The sequence below is a fragment of the Gopherus evgoodei genome, chromosome 2 (assembly GCF_007399415.2).
Source record: "Gopherus evgoodei ecotype Sinaloan lineage chromosome 2, rGopEvg1_v1.p, whole genome shotgun sequence".
Classification (NCBI taxonomy): Eukaryota; Metazoa; Chordata; order Testudines; family Testudinidae; genus Gopherus; species Gopherus evgoodei.
The window spans coordinates 118,959,610-118,975,783 of record NC_044323.1 but is presented as its reverse complement, the minus strand read 5'-3'; the positions used below and the strand labels follow the sequence as shown (position 1 = coordinate 118,975,783).

The window sequence follows — 16,174 nt, the reverse complement described above, 5'->3', positions numbered from 1 at the left end:
TCTATGAAGACAATGACCAGATGGAAAAAATAAAGAGTCTTTTAAAAATCAGTTTAATTTAACCTGGTACTAACATTACTAAAATGTATTAACTATAAAAAAGTATAAAAGTGATTGCATAGCATCACTACAAAGCAGAATTTTAAGGTTGTTTTGATGCCTTAACTGTGCATTTCCATATCCTTACAAGTGTGGAGTTGGTTTAAGTTTAACCTTGACTATGACTGTCCTGGGTTTGTAGTGCTTGTTTTAGCGCAACTACAACATCCATGTGATTTTTTTTACTCTTACATTACTGATAGTATGTATTCTCAAGCTTAACACGCTCTTAATACTGATTTTCTCTAGTGTTTTATTATGCATGATTAGCTGCATAATAAAACACAGATGATGTTAGTTTTCTCCTACAGTCTATAATAGCACTAACACTCTAACATCATTTGTAAAAATCTCTTTGTGTAAGCTAGTGCTCTTTTTAATATGGAAAATATTTTCAATAAAAACATACTAATAATGAATGTCTTCTACTTAACTGATTGTTTAATGTAAAGATTTTACATAAATACGTTTTCAGTAAATTGTACAATATACCTCACTAGAAAAAAATCCAGAACTACAAGTCAAAAAATTAATGTAAATGTAACCTTTCCTAGAAAATTTAGAAGTGTACACTCTTCTAAGCATCCGAAGAAGTGAGCTGTAGCCCACAAAAGCTTACGCTGAAATAACATTGTTAGTCTCTAAGGTGCCACAAGTACTCCAGTTCTTTTTCCGGATACAGACTAACACGGCTGCTATTCTGAAAACTATATATTTAGTTTCTCTAACCATTCTTTTTTAACATTCTAAGCAATTTAAATTTTAAAAAGTACTCTACCTGCTGCTGTCTATGATGTAAATGAGCAAACTTCCACAGTGGGATATCTCTGGCCATCGATAATATGATATTTACTGCTTTGTTTACCACATTCTGAAAAGAGTAGAATATTCACCTTAAACATAAAGATCAGTCCTCGCAAAAAAAAAACCAGCCTGATTAATAGCAAAGTTGAAAAACGCACCTCTCATCTTTACATTCTTCCACTTAGAAATTCTATATTCTAATAAGTGCTATATTATAAGGCACCCCAAATAATTCATATACTTTGAGAAAGGAAAGGGGTGTTCCATAATGTCCTATCCACACAGCACAAAGTTAAACCTGTTTAAAAAAATCATCTAACTTAAACATGGATTAAACCACATACTAATAATCCTTACACTTCTACATGCCTTTCATCTAAGGATTTTAAAGAGCTTTACAAACATTAATTATACCTCATAGCACATTGTTGTTTAACTATTATATTATACCCTGTTTAAAGAGGAATAAACAAAGGCAGTTAACAGAATTAATTTACTCTTATTTCACAACCATCATAGAGTGCCTTTATACATTTATTTGGTCTAGTTACATACATTTATAGCTGTACAAATGATGGCATCATACAAACCTTTCTATCTAGAGTATTTAAATTTACTTTTTATTATCTGACTTCTTGTTCCCAGACCACACAGGCTGCAAATTAAATCTGACTGAGAATTCGAAGATTGATTTAGGGAGTGGCAGATCAAAATGTTGCTAGGCTGCCAGTCACATTATAACCAATAGCTTTTGGAATCAGTGTAAAGTGATTCACGTAGTAGTTGATTTTAAGCATGTGCTTAAGTGTTTTGCTGAAATAAAATGGGATTACTCATATGCTTAAACCTAAGAACGTTCTTAAGTGCTTCACTAAATCAGAGCCTCATTGTGTGGCAACTGATATATAGCTGTGTTCACACTTATATGGTCATTGAATATTCTTCAGGAGTTTTAAGTAATGGGCGCGGCCTGAGCTTTTACTGATTGCTTTGAATTCAACTTTTTTGGTTTGCACACCCTCTTTGAAAAGTTTTCCTTTTTAAAGTAGAGGATTATAGATGAAAGGTGTTAAGTTTCCAGTAGAATTATTGTTTTTATTGGCTAGTATAACATCTTGATTGATGGCTCCAGTTTTCTAATTTCTCAGGATACCATCTTCTGTACCACTGATTTTTTTCAAAATGTCCTATTTTTCTCAGTTCTATTCGTATCTGAGGTTAAATAGACACACCTTATTTAAAAAAAAACTTATTTACCTAAGTATGTGATACCAAGAATGATTGTGATATGCATTTATTTTTGTTGATGTTACCTGAATATCATCAAGACTTGGCCTCAAGACAACATTTGGAATGGCCAACTGAATTTCAGCTTTGAATAACGGAACTCTTTGATCTTTTAGGAACTTGGTCATCTGATATTTAGAGTTGAGAACATGTAAGCGACGCCTTAAAGCATCTAAAGAAATCCTGGTGCCTAGATAAATAGAACATTTTAGAAAAATTATAGTTGTGACCACAAGTTCAGAATTTTTTAAAATATTATAAAAATGTGTCATATAATTAAAAAAAATAAAAGTAAGTATAGTTTAAAATGAAAAACTTTTTACATTTGACCAAGGAGTCGGTATTTTTCTGGCAAAGCTGCCCCATCAGGTTATAGTAACTACAGGACAGACATTCCTGGCAGCGTGTTTTCTGTTTCATATCAAGATGTCCACAGGCAAATGAATCCTGAAAAGTCACAGTGAAACAGCAAACACAAAATAAAAAGGCTCCAAATAATTCATTTTTCATAAATGAAATATAAGTAGCTTAAGAAATGCTTCATAATTATTTACATTTTGGATCTTACCTGCAGATTGCTTTTGTCTTCTGGTTTCAATCTGTGCTTCAGAATGTCTATCAATTCATACATGGAACGTTCCACTTGCTGGCTTTGTCTACAAAGGAATGTTATGGATTTCAGAATATAACCATGCACAAAAGAAATGGGGTTGCCCAAAAGAGAAGAAAGCCTACTACCACTCTGGTTTTCAGAACACATTATATTAAAGGGTGAATGCAGAAATACACCTCAACTGTTCAGTTCGTTTCTACTGCGTGGATGTACTATAAAAAAACCAAAGGATGTTAAAGTATCCTGAGATATTTTCAGCATTCTGTTTTGAAGATTGCAGTATATCCAATACAACTAGGATTCTTTGACAAGGATCAGGGTTTTTTCCAGCTTTGGTGAGCAATCATAGACATACATTTCACCCAGGTTGGTCTTATCAGGATAATACAGCAAGCTAACCTGATCTACAGACCAAACCATACAAAAATTATAGTAGGCTAGAAGAGAGGCAGCCTTTCATCATTCTGACATGCAAAGCACACTTAGATGTGTCTCAGTGGAACACAGCTGAACAAGTACATGATAATGTAAAAATGCAAAATATTATATGCAGCACCTAGATAGGGAAAGAGTCTATCTTCTAGTCCTAAATCAGTTAGCTAACATTAAGAATCAACTTTACTTGTCATTGCATAAATAATAGGCTGCTCTGAAGTTTCTAACCAAAGGAAAGGAGAGTAAATCTCAGTCAAGCAAAACAGGAAAGAAATAATATAAATGCTTTATTTTTGTTGCATTTAAGATGCCTATAGATTTTGTTGTTAAAAGTTCAGAATAGGAGTTCAGCTTGGTCCAGCAGTCTTGTTACAATAGAGATTAAAAAGCTACTCATACTATTTTAAATCCTACCATTATGGACTCTACAAACCATACACGAGTAGACTTACTGAGACAGAGTTTCAGCAGCTGTAGCAGTAAGTTTTTCTGTCTTTTCCAGGAAAGAAGGTACTTCAATGGGTTCATCTTCAGGTAGAGTTACAAGAGGAGTGTCTGACATATCCTGCAGAAATCTTTCAATTCTGCATTCCAGTGTGTCAGAAGCTTCTTTGACTACATACCCCACTTCTTCTAGGGACTTATAAACTTTCTCGAGGACTAAGCAAACAGAAAATAAAATGAAAATACACAAAATATAGCACATGAAATCACTTTTTAAAATATCATATTATACTGGAATACAAAAGAGTTATCTTTCTAAATGTGAATCTGAATTAATGATTACAGACTGAATTAAAAGTCTGAAACCAAAGACCTAATGGGTCTCTATGCATCTGAATCTTTAAATAAAACTGTTCTGCACGAAAAGGACATAATGGAATACTTAGTATTATAAAAATATTACATTAAAGAGGCCAGTATCTAATGGAAAGGATCGATAACAGTATACCGGAAATAAAAGGAATGTTACTATTGAAAAGTTATTTCATCCTTCACACATACACCTACTTTAGAAAAAGCAGATTTGCTCCATATTCCGTCTAAACTATTCAGTGAAATTCACTATTTCATCATTCAAATCAGCTTATGGGCAAAATTCCTCAAGGCAAGTTAGTATGTAGATTATGCCACTGAATTTCTTCTTACAAATATAAGATTGAATTTATCTGAGTCCTCTACAAGCATTGTGAGTACTAAATCAAGCCAAAGAATGGTCTCAGAGACCAGGGAGTAGAGTTTTCCTCGAACTTTTCAATCTTTTTCAAACATTCATCTTCCCAATCCTCTAATCCACAAACCATTGATTTGCAACCAAGTACTACACATATTTTTGTTTTTTAATAGGTCTTTTATATTTTTTCATAATGAAGAAGAGGAAAAATAAAATCACATAAAAATACATTCAGTGCAATCACCGCACTATGTCCCTTCAGAACCATACAGTGGTCATCATTAAAAAGTCATAGTTTATCCACACAGCGGTATTGGAATTGCCAAAATTATTTCCCGTTCTAAGTAAAAAGGAATTGCTCGGGTATCTGATTTACCAAAAAGTTATAACAGTGGGCAAACTGATATTTTTAACGGAAAATACTGAACAAGAAAACTATTATATTTAACATGAACATCTCTTGTTAACTGGCAGTTACTGAGTACACAAACAAAAGTGAACTATGTATGTGTTGACTGTCAAAAAAAACTATTTAACTTATTAATTTTGGAATCAAGATAAGGGTTAACCTTCACTACTGAAAAAACTGGACAAATGAGTCAGTCCATTAACTACACAGCACACATTTAAATTAAGCAATCCTAAACCCCTGTGCCCCTTGTTGCTCAAGTTCTACTTTAGGATGAAACCTATGTAATGATCCACATCTGACCAATTTTGGGATATTCTAGATGTGTTTTAGGAATCCCACTTCTATTTTTAATTGGATGTTATTAAACCGAACGTTGTTCCTTCCCCATCGGTGTGTGGTGGAGGTACGGAATGGTCTTGGAGCCCATGCACTGGACTGACATTCTGAAGATCTGGGTTCAACTCCTACCTCTCTTACAGATTTCAGCAATTTGCCTAACCTCCGCATCTCAGTCCTTCATCTGTAAAATGCATATATTGATATTTCTCTACCTCACTGGAGTATTATGAAGATAAATTCATTCATGTCTGTAGGGTGCCCAGACACAAGTGATGAGTACCATGTAAGTACCTAGAGATATAGATGCTGAGTGTAATCAGGTAGCCCCCTTACAGGTAGTGATGTCTTGCGGTCAGCCCACCCACCCCCATCACCTGGCATGGCCCTTTAAAATTTGGGGATATTTTGATGTATGCAAAGACCTAGGAAATAAGAAGGTTTGATAGAGAGGAAGATGACCCAGGAATCGGTAGTGTTTGGGAGCAAGTCATTTACTGTTTCTTTAAGGGTCTAGAATCGGGACCCCTGCAGAGTGGTTGGGGCAAGGTTCCCCTCTCACTCAACCAATTGGGGATGAGCTGCAAGGAAGAGGACCAGCATATATGCTGCCTCCTTCCTCAGAGCATGGCAGACACCAAGGGAAGGCTGCTTGCTGAATCTTCTGAGCCTGCGGACTGAGCAGGGATGCTGGAACCATTTGAGAGCCATTGAACCAAACTATAAACCCTGTATATGATGGAAATCACTTCAAGTAGCGGCAACCCTGGTACCCCTAGTTCCAGGACCTATGTGACTGAATGCAATACACCTGCAGGGCAACACAGGGGCATGCTGAAGGGAAGCACCCAATGACATTGAGCAATTCACAATTGCCACTCTGCAAAGGTACAAAACCTGAAAGTGACAAGTACTTTTAACTCTCATTTAAATCAACTGGAGTTGAGTGCACTCAGCACATCACAAATGAAAATCAGCAGTCAGCAGGATGAGGCCTTTATTCGGCTAGCAGGGGGTACTATTAAAGTGGCATATCCTGCTTGCTGATTTTGAGGTCCAAAATTGTCCTAAGAATAGCTCAGGACGGCAGAATTCTAGTAAAGAGAGTCTGTACTGTGAAAAATGGGAAAGACAGACTTAAAATGACCTAATTAATATTGAAATAAAAGATGCACTTTATAAGAACCAATGCAAAATGTACTGGATAATTAAGGCTTTGAAAACCCCATTTAACTTCTACCAAACTAGGCACAAAAAGAAAGCATTTCAGCCTCACTCAAGAAAAGCATGCGCTTCCAGGAAAGATTCCAATCCTCATCTCAGTTCCTTAGAGCCACAGGAAGGCTAGCAGCAGCCACCTGCATACCCCTGCTATAACTATTAGCTCAACAGATACACCAAAAAGCTGCCACAAAGAAAGCTGACCCAAAGAACCACACTGACCACTTATAGACTCATAGACTCATAGGTCAGAAGGGACCAATCTGATCATCTAGTCTGACCTCCTGCACAAGGCAGGCCACAGAACCCCACCCATCCAATTTTATAACAACCCCTATCCCAGGATAGAGTTATTGAAATCTTCAAAATTGGTTTGAAGACCTCAAGCTGCAGAGAAACCACCAGCAAGTGACCCGTGCCCCACGCTGCAGGGGAAGGCGAAAAACCTCCAGGGCCACTGCCAATTTGCCCTGGAGGAAAATTCCTTCCCGACCCCAAATATGGCGATCAGCTAAACCCTGAGCATGTGGGCAAGACTCACCAGCCAGCACCCAAGAAGGAATTCTCTGCAGTAACTCAGTTCCCATGCCATCCAACAACACCCCGCAGATCATTGAGCAGACCTATCTGGTGGTAATCCAAGATCAATTGCCCAAATTACAATCCTATCATAACATCCCCTCCATATACTTATCAAGCTTTGTCTTAAAGCCAGGAAAGTCTTTTGCCCCCACTACTTCCCTCGGAAGGCTGTTCCAGAACTTCACTCCCCTAATGGTTAGAAACCTTCGTCTAATTTCAAGTCTAAACTTCCTAATATCCAGTTTATATCCATTCGTCCTCGTGCCTACATTAGTACTAAACTTAAATAATTCCTCTCCCTCCCTAACGTTAACCCCCCTGATATATTTATATAGAGTAAGCATATCCCCCCGCAGCCTTCTTTTGGCCAGGCTAAACAAGCCAAGCTCTTTGAGTCTCCTTTCATAAGGCAGTTTTTCCATTCCTCGGATCATCCTCGTAGCCCGTCTCTGAACCTGTTCCAGTTTGAATTCATCCTTCTTGAACATGGGACACCAGAACTGCACACAGTATTCCAGATGGGGTCTCACCAACGCCTTGTATAATGGTACTAACACCTCCTTATCCTTGCAGGAAATACCCCGCCTGATGCATCCCAAAATCGCATTTGCTTTTTTAACAGCCGTATCACATTGGCGACTCATAGTCATCCTGCTATCAACCAGCACCCCAAGGTCCTTCTCCTCCTCCGTCGCTTCCAACTGATGCTCCCCCAACGTATATCCAAAATTCTTATTATTAATTCCTAAATGCATAACCTTGCACTTTTCACTATTGTATTTCATCCTATTTCTATTACTCCAGTTTATAAGGTGGTTCAGATCTTCCTGAATAGTATCCCTGTCCTTCTCCGTATTAGCAATACCTCCCAGCTTCGTGTCATCCGCAAACTTAATTAGCACATTCCCGCTCTTTGTGCCAAGGTCAGTAATAAAAAGGTTAAATAAGATCGGTCCCAAAACCGATCCTTGAGGGACTCCACTAGTGACCTCCTTCCAGCCTGACAGTTCACCCTTCAATACGACCCTCTGGAGTCTCCCCTTTAACCAGTTCCTTATCCAACTTACAACTTTCGTATTCATTCCCATCTTTTCCAATTTGACTAACAGTTCCCCGTGCGGAACCGTGTCGAACGCCTTACTAAAATCTAGGTAAATTATATCTACCGCATTTCCTTTATCTAAGTAATCCGTCACCTTCTCAAAGAAGGAGATCAGATTGGTTTGGCACGATCTACCTTTACTAAATCCGTGTTGCAATTCGTCCCAATTGCCATTGACTTCTATGTCCTTGACTACTTTCTCCCTTAAGATTTTTTCCAAGACCTTGCATACTACAGACGTCAAGCTAACAGGCCTATAATTACCCGGATCACTTTTATTCCCTTTCTTAAAAATAGGAACTACATTAGCAATCCTCCAATCATACGGCACAACCCCCGAGTTTACCGATTGCTTAAAAATTTCCGCTAACGGGCTCGCAATTTCACGCGCCAGTTCCTTTAATATCCTCGGATGGAGATTGTCCGGGCCCTCCGACTTCGTCCCATCGAGCTGTTCAAGTACGGCCTCTACCTCAGTTGCGGTAATATCCATTTCCATATCCACATTCCCGTTTATCATCCCTCCATCATCCCAAGGTTCACTAGTCTTATTAAAAACTGAAGCAAAGTACTTGTTTAGATGTTGGGCCATGCCTAGGTTATCCTTAATCTCCATTCCATCCTCTGTGTATAGCGGCCCCACTTCTTCTTTCTTTGTTTTCTTCTTATTTATGTGGCTGTAGAACCTTTTACTATTGGTTTTGATTCCCTTTGCAAGGTCCAGTTCAATGCGGCTTTTAGCCTTCCTCACTTTATCCCTACATGTTCTGACCTCACCAAGGTAGCTTTCCTTACTGATCCTGCCTTTCTTCCACTCTCTGTAAGCTGTCTGCTTATGTCTAATCCCCTCTCTGAGTTGTTTGCTCATCCAGTTTGGCCTACGACTCCTGCCCATGTTTTTTTTCCCCTTTCTCGGGATGCAGGCTTCCGACAGTCTCCGCAGCTGTGACTTAAAGTAATTCCAGGCCTCCTCCGCATCCAAATCCACTAATTCCTCCGTCCAATCCACTTCCCTAACTAATTTCCTTAACTCTTTAAAATTAGCCCTCGAGAAGTCAAAAACCCTAATCCCAGATCTACATTTGTTTACCCTTCCATCTAGTTTGAACTGAATCAGCTCATGATCACTCGAACCAAGGTTATCCCCCACCACCATTTCTTCTACGAGGTCCTCACTGCTCACCAACACCAAATCTAAAATGGCATCTCCTCTCGTAGGTACTTCAACTACTTGATGAAGAAATCCATCCGCTATCACATCCAGAAAAATCTGACCCCTATTATTCTTGCAAGTACTCGTCCTCCAGTCTATATCCGGGAAGTTGAAGTCCCCCATAATCACACATTTCCCCTTTGTGTTTACTTCATTAAAGACATTAAAGAGGTCTCTATCCATATCCCAATCAGATCCCGGCGGTCTGTAGCACACGCCAAGCACTATCTCAGGGGAAGCTCTAGTTGCTTTTTTACCCAATGTGATTTTCGCCCAGACAGACTCTGTCTTATCCATTCCATCGCTTCTTATTTCGCTACAGTTAATGTCATCATTGATGTACAAGGCTACTCCACCACCTTTGCCTTTCTTTCTGTCTTTCCTAAACAGCACATAGCCTTCAATGCCCGTGCTCCAGTCATGAGTGCTATTCCACCAGGTTTCAGTTATCCCTATAATATCCGGTTTTACTTCCTGCACCAGTAACTCCAGTTCCTCCATCTTGTTACCTAGACTCCTCGCATTAGTGTACAGACCTTTTAATTTTCGGCGTTTGGCATCAGTGACATTCTTTCCTCCGTCGTGCAGTGACCTTTTACCACCAGCATCACCCGTTACTCTGGTTTCTCCACTATTCCTCCTTGGATCAAATCTTGGGACCACAAGGGTATCCCCTCTCACTTTGTTTACTTTCCTCTCCAGGTTACATTCCGGCGTGGAGATCTCCTGAACATCTCCCAACCATCTCCCCCAACTTCCTAGTTTAAAGCTCTCTTGATGAGGTCGGCGAGCCTCCATCCTAGAATTCTATTTCCCTCCTTGCTTAGATGAAGTCCATCCTGAGCGAACAGTCGTCTATCCGTAAACGCTTCCCAGTGACTGTACATCCCAAAGCCCGCCTTATAACACCACTCCCTAAGCCATCTGTTGATCGCCATAATCTTGTCACTCCTTCGTCGCCCCGCTCTAGGAACCGGCAGAATCCCACTGAAGATCACCTGAGCCTCGATGTCTTTGAGCCTCTTCCCCAGTCTGGCATAGTCCTCCTTGATACAGTCCAGCGAGTAACTAGCCGTATCATTCGTTCCCACATGAAGGATAATCAACGGATTCTTTCCCGCTCCTGCTAAGATCGTATTCAGCCTCTGGTCCACATCCTGTATCTTAGCCCCTGGCAGACAGCACACCCTTCTGTTCTCCCGATCAGGTCTAGTTACAGGCCTATCCACTCTTCTCAGTAAAGAGTCTCCAATCACGTAAACTTGCCTTTTCCTGGCGACAGTGCGATTCTGCGGTCTATCCCCCACAGCAGGTGCTTGCATTTCCTCTTGATTTGTATTCGCCCTTACAGTCCTCCTAGGGCTCACACTTGGTGTCGCCTCCATCGACTCCTCCCCTCTTTCTGCAGGACTAGCTGCTCGCCTCTTCTTCCTCGCCCTTTGTCCTTCAGTAGCCTGCTGTGCTCCATCTTGATTTCCTAACTCAGAAAACCTGTTCCTGAGTTCTATTTCTCCATCGCTGGCCCGTCTTTTCCTCTGCCTGGTTCTCCTAGTCACATGCTTCCATCGTCCACTTTCCTCACCCAGCAGCCCCTCCTCAGAGTCCTTTGGTCCTGCTTCTATCTGTTTGTCTGAGCTTGTCCCCTGCTCCTCGTCATGTCTGTGTTCCATCATCTGCTCAAATCCCCTTCTAAACTCAGCCAGAGTTTCCACTTGCATCTCCAGTCCTCTGACCTTTTCCTCCAGCAGCTCTATCAGGCGGCACTTCATGCAGATGAAACTCCTTTCAGGTGCTCCCTCTAGGACCATGTACATGCCGCAGCTACCGCATCCAGTCATCCTCAGCGTGTCTGCACCTGCTGCCTCCGCCTCCATTGTAGCACTCCAACTCTGTGCCTGGCAATCCACGCCTCACACCACTCTGCAGGCCACCAACAAGGGTTGGGCTGCTTGCAGACCCCTGCCTCTTCTCTGGTCTGCCTTCCTGGTTCCTCTGCCTGGGTCTCCCCTGTAACCTCCCCCTGAAACTCCCCTGTTAGCCGCTCTGTTCGCCGCCTCCTGTGCCGCTGCAGCTGACTGTGCCGCTGCCTGAGTGCCTGGCTGCTTATATAGGACCCCTAATCAGGTAAGCCCCGCCCCCAACTCAGGGCTCAGCCTCACTCCCAGCACACAGCCCCTAGCAGCCTGCACACACACACACTCACACACAAACACTACAAACTACAAAATCCACAAAAACCTGCTCCTCCAACAGCACTCCCCCTGAAACTCCCCTGTTAGCCGCTCTGTTCGCCGCCTCCTGTGCCGCTGTAGCTGACTGAAAGCATCAGTAAAAAACTATGTTCCAAATATTCAAACTGTAAGGTTTTAAGAGGGCAGTCACTCGATTAATAGCCTTCGGGTAGTGAGGTGGGAGTTAATAACAAATGTTTAATTTTAATTTAAATTATATTTGCAACATCTTTCTTAATAAATGATCTGTTACTGTACTAACCAGTACCAAAAAATCCTTTGAGCTGAGATTGTAAAACAAAGCATCTTGCTGTTTAGTGTTATCTTCTTGTTTACATTTTAAAAAACAAAAGTAAAGCCAAATACCAATCTGTCTCAGCTGAAAAATGATCCACAAGCATAGCCTGTTGGCTTATCGTAGAACTGCAACCTACTAATTCCTACTAATGCTTTTACATTTAAGCATTTGGATCACTCATTACTGTATTATTAACCAGATTCATGCTATTTGAGGCAACGCTTAAGAGTCACTCTAGGTTTGCGCTGTGCGTTCTGAGCACTTAGATTTAATTTTTTGTAATGATTATTTCGATAGAAACCTCCATGTCCTGTGTAGATAACTTAATGGCTAGAAACGTAGACAGTGATCTTTAAAGATTCTCAACGTACGTTAAAAACATTTTAAATAAAAAATGAGACCTTCTCTTCTGATAGTTCACTCCCACCCCAATTTCAAATTTGTACCTCCCATGTTGTAATCATCTCCCTCAACTAAATGGGCCAGCCCCTGAGCATACTTTTCACAGAGAAATAATATCATGCCATGTCATGCATCTGAGGAAGTGGGTATTCACCCACGAAAGCTCATGCTCCAAAACGTCTGTTAGTCTATAAGGTGCCACAGGATTCTTTGCTGCTTTTACAGATCCAGACTAACACGGCTACCCTCTGATACTTAACTCAGTCTGTATGTGCCGTGGCTCCACGCAGCTCCTGGAAACAGTGGCATGTCCCCCCTCTGGCTCCTACATAGGGGAAGCCGGAGTCTCCGCACACTGCCCCCACCCCAAGCGCTGGCTCTGCAGCTCCCATTGGTCTGGAACTGTGGCCAATGGAAGCTGCAGAGGTGGCACCTGCGGATGGGGCAGCGCACGGAGACCCCTGGCTGCCCATATGTGTAGGAGCTGGAGGGGGGACATGCTGCTGTTTCCAGGAGCTGCTTGAGGTAAGTGTCGCCTGGAGCCTGTACCCCTGACCTCCTCCCGTGCCCCAACCCTCTGCCTCAGCCCTGATCCCCCTCCCACCCTCCACACCCCTCGATCCCAGCCCAGAGCACCCTCCTGCACCCCAAACCCCTCATATCCAGCCCCACCCCTGTCATAACTTTCCTACTCAGATCTGAACCTTAGAGTTCAGAACATGAGAAGCTACCATGAAACCTCCAAACTTAATTACCAGCTTGGATCTGATATCGCTGCCACCAGCCAGAAAATTCCAGTGTCTGGCTCACTCTGGTCTCCCCAAAACCTTCCCTGGGGGACCCCAAGACTCAGATGCCCTGAGTCTCACCACAAAGGGAAATAACCCACTTCCTTTCCCTCTCTTTACCTCCTCCCAGATTTCCCCGCCTTGGGTACTCTAGGATATTCCCTGTTTCAAGTCCTTGAAACACAATTACCGAGAGATCAGATCTCTCTCTCCCCTCACCCAGAGGGTATGCAAAGTCAGGCTTAGTAAATCTAACACAGCCTTATCCAAAAAGAATACAACTTAAAACATTCCAGCAACTACACACATGTAAATACAAAAAAACAATATAAACCTATTGTCTTACTATCCTTGTACTTACAACTTGGAAACAGAAGATTAGAAAGCCTGGAGATAGAGAGATCACTCTCAGAGCCGAGAGGGCCACCGAACCAAGACAAAGAACACCCACCACCAAAACTTCCCTCCCTTGACATTTGAAAAATCTTGTTTTCTGATTGGTCCTCTGGTCAGGTGTTTGGTTCCCTTTGTTAACCCTTTACAGGTAAAAGAACTTTAACCCTTAGCTATCTGTTTATGACAACCCCAAAGCCCACACCCCAGCTGGAGCCCTCACCCCTTCCCACACCCCAACCTTCAATTTCATGAGCATTCATGACCCGCCATACAATTTCTATACCCAGACATGGCCCTCAAGACAAAATGTTTGCCCATCCCTGTTTTATTGAATCAACTTCTGTTGGTGAAAGAGACAAGCTTTCGAGCTTACAAAGAGCTTTTCTTCAGATCAGTGTAAGATAATCTAAATTACTGCAGATGCATGTTAGTTACACAACCTCAGACATCCCATCTGAAGGATTCCTTCTAAAGGCTCCTAAGTTTCTTTTGAAATGGGAATTAGGTTGCTACATCACAGACAGAGGGGTGGATCCTGAATCGATCTGGTGAAACTGGTTGGGATTTATTTGTTTTAAATTTGAATTTTGAGTCATTTTTAGTTTTCATTTACCCAGGAACGGTCAGCGATCACATGGGTGCCAAAGACTTCAGTGGTGCAATAAGATTGCCAGAGATGGACATACACAGAACATTCAACCAGATCGTCTTAAGGATGTAGCAAGAGATCAATACTTGATCTGAAAGGAGGCTATGTCCCTTTGAGATTTGCCATGATGATGATAATAATAAGAACATAAGAACAGCCACAGCGGGTCAGACCAATGGTTCATCTAGCCCAATATCCAGTTTTCTGACAATGGCCAGAGCCAGATGCTTCAGAGGGAATTCTGAGTGATCCAGCCCCTGTCATGTAGTCCCAGCTTCTGTCTAGTTGAAGGTTTAGGAACACCTAAAGCATGGGGTTGTGCCTCTAACCATCTTGGTTAATAGCCATTGATGGACCTATCCTGCATGAAAATATCCAATTCTTTTTGTAACCTAGCTGTACTTTGGCCTTCAGAACATCCCATGGCAACAAGTTCTACAGGTTGACTGTGCCTTGTGCAAAGAAGTACTTTTGTTTGCTTTAAACTTGCTGCCTATTCATTTAATCAGGTGACCCCTAGTTCTTGTGTTATGTGAAGAGCTAAATAACACTTCACTATTCACTTTCTCTACACCAGTCATGATTTATAGACCACTATCATATCCCTCCTTAATCATCTCTCTTCTAAGCTGAACTGTCCCAGTCTTTTTAATCTCTCCTCATATGGAAGCTGTTCCATACTCCTAAAAAATTTTCTTACCCTTCTCTGCACCTTTTCCAATTCTACTGTATATTTTTGAGGTGGGGTAATCAGAGCTGTTTGCACTATTGAATGTACTATGGATGTATATAGTGACATTTTTATATTTTCTGTTTTACTATCTATCCCTTTCCTAATGGTTCCTGACATTTTGTTAGCTTTTTTTAATTGCCAGTACACGTTGAGCACGTTTTCAGAGCACTATCCAGGATGACTGCAAGATCTCTTTCTTGACTGGTAACATTTAATTTAGATCCCAGCACTTTGTATGTATAGTTGGGATTATGTTTTCCAATGTACATTACTTTGCATTTATCAACATTGAATTTCATCTGTCATTTTGTTGCCCAGTCAGTTTAGTGAAATCCCTTTGTAAGTCATCGCACTCAGTTTTGGACTTAACCGATTAATTTTGAATCATCTGCAAATTTTGCCACATTCATTTATGAATATGTTGAACTGCACAGGTCCCTGTACAGGTCTTTAAGGGACCCTGCTATTTAGCTCTCTCCACCGAAACCTTTTATTCACATTGTAAATTAAACTTCACAATTGTGCATGTAATCTGGATAGATGGGGCAGGCACATCCAGGCCTGACTGACGAGGCTGGACATATAAAATTTCCACCACAATCTACAATTACCTGTCAGATTGTTTCATGGGCAGTGGTTTATGGATAAAATATTCTCCTTCAGCAGCTGTACTTCATACCCTACAGATCTGTACTCCCCTCCCAAATCATGCAACTGCCATATGTTTAAATAAACATTAAATTAATAAACAAAAAATTCATTGGGAAGCCATTAGGGTTGCTATACATATAAAAGATACATGACACAAACCTACATAAAAAAGGAAATGAAAAGTTAAGACACACAATAACATGTATCCTCCTCTTCTTCACCCACAGGCACATGCCTTAATACTACTACCACTACCACACATCACAGAATACACACTACATCCTTAACTCTGCCCCCTAAAGACCCTAAACTTCTATCACACCCTTTAATTGCCCTTCTACACACAACCCTTTACCAAACTACCTTCTCCCAACAAAAACTACTCTCCAAACATCCAGTGATGGGAGGAAAACTATCTGCTAAAGGAGTGTGCAGAGAGGGAGAAGCAGGGTCTGAATGAAGGTGACAGCACCTGCACTCTGGAGCATTGTAGTTGTGGCAATGGTAGGGTATGTCCTTACTATTATTAATTATCATCATCATTATATTAACAAGGATGAATTTTAAAACCTGAATTTATGTCATAAGGGGTGGTGCCCAACTGTACTGATTTATTGATATGGATGTCTGGGATATACATCTTTTTATTTAGTATTCCAATCTACCAAGATTTACTTTGAATGCTGTACAAATAACAATGTATGAATAACAGTAATGTCAGCAAATTAAAATATTTTTTAAAATTTCC

The 16,174-nt window shown here is 41.0% G+C and overlaps 1 protein-coding gene across 2 annotated transcripts in view; it reads right to left on the bottom strand.

The window, feature by feature from the left end:
• LOC115646112 (dynein heavy chain 5, axonemal-like) overlaps positions 1-16,174 on the bottom strand; it is a 297,132-nt gene that overhangs the window by 210,701 nt on the left and 70,257 nt on the right. For both annotated transcript variants that reach the window (XM_030551608.1, XM_030551609.1), the window contains 5 exons: positions 3,691-3,898; positions 2,759-2,846; positions 2,514-2,637; positions 2,217-2,380; positions 878-970 (listed from right to left, as the gene is read on the bottom strand). In XM_030551608.1, coding sequence (XP_030407468.1) covers positions 878-970; positions 2,217-2,380; positions 2,514-2,637; positions 2,759-2,846; positions 3,691-3,898 — 677 coding nt within the window. The remainder of the gene's footprint in view (positions 1-877; positions 971-2,216; positions 2,381-2,513; positions 2,638-2,758; positions 2,847-3,690; positions 3,899-16,174) is intronic.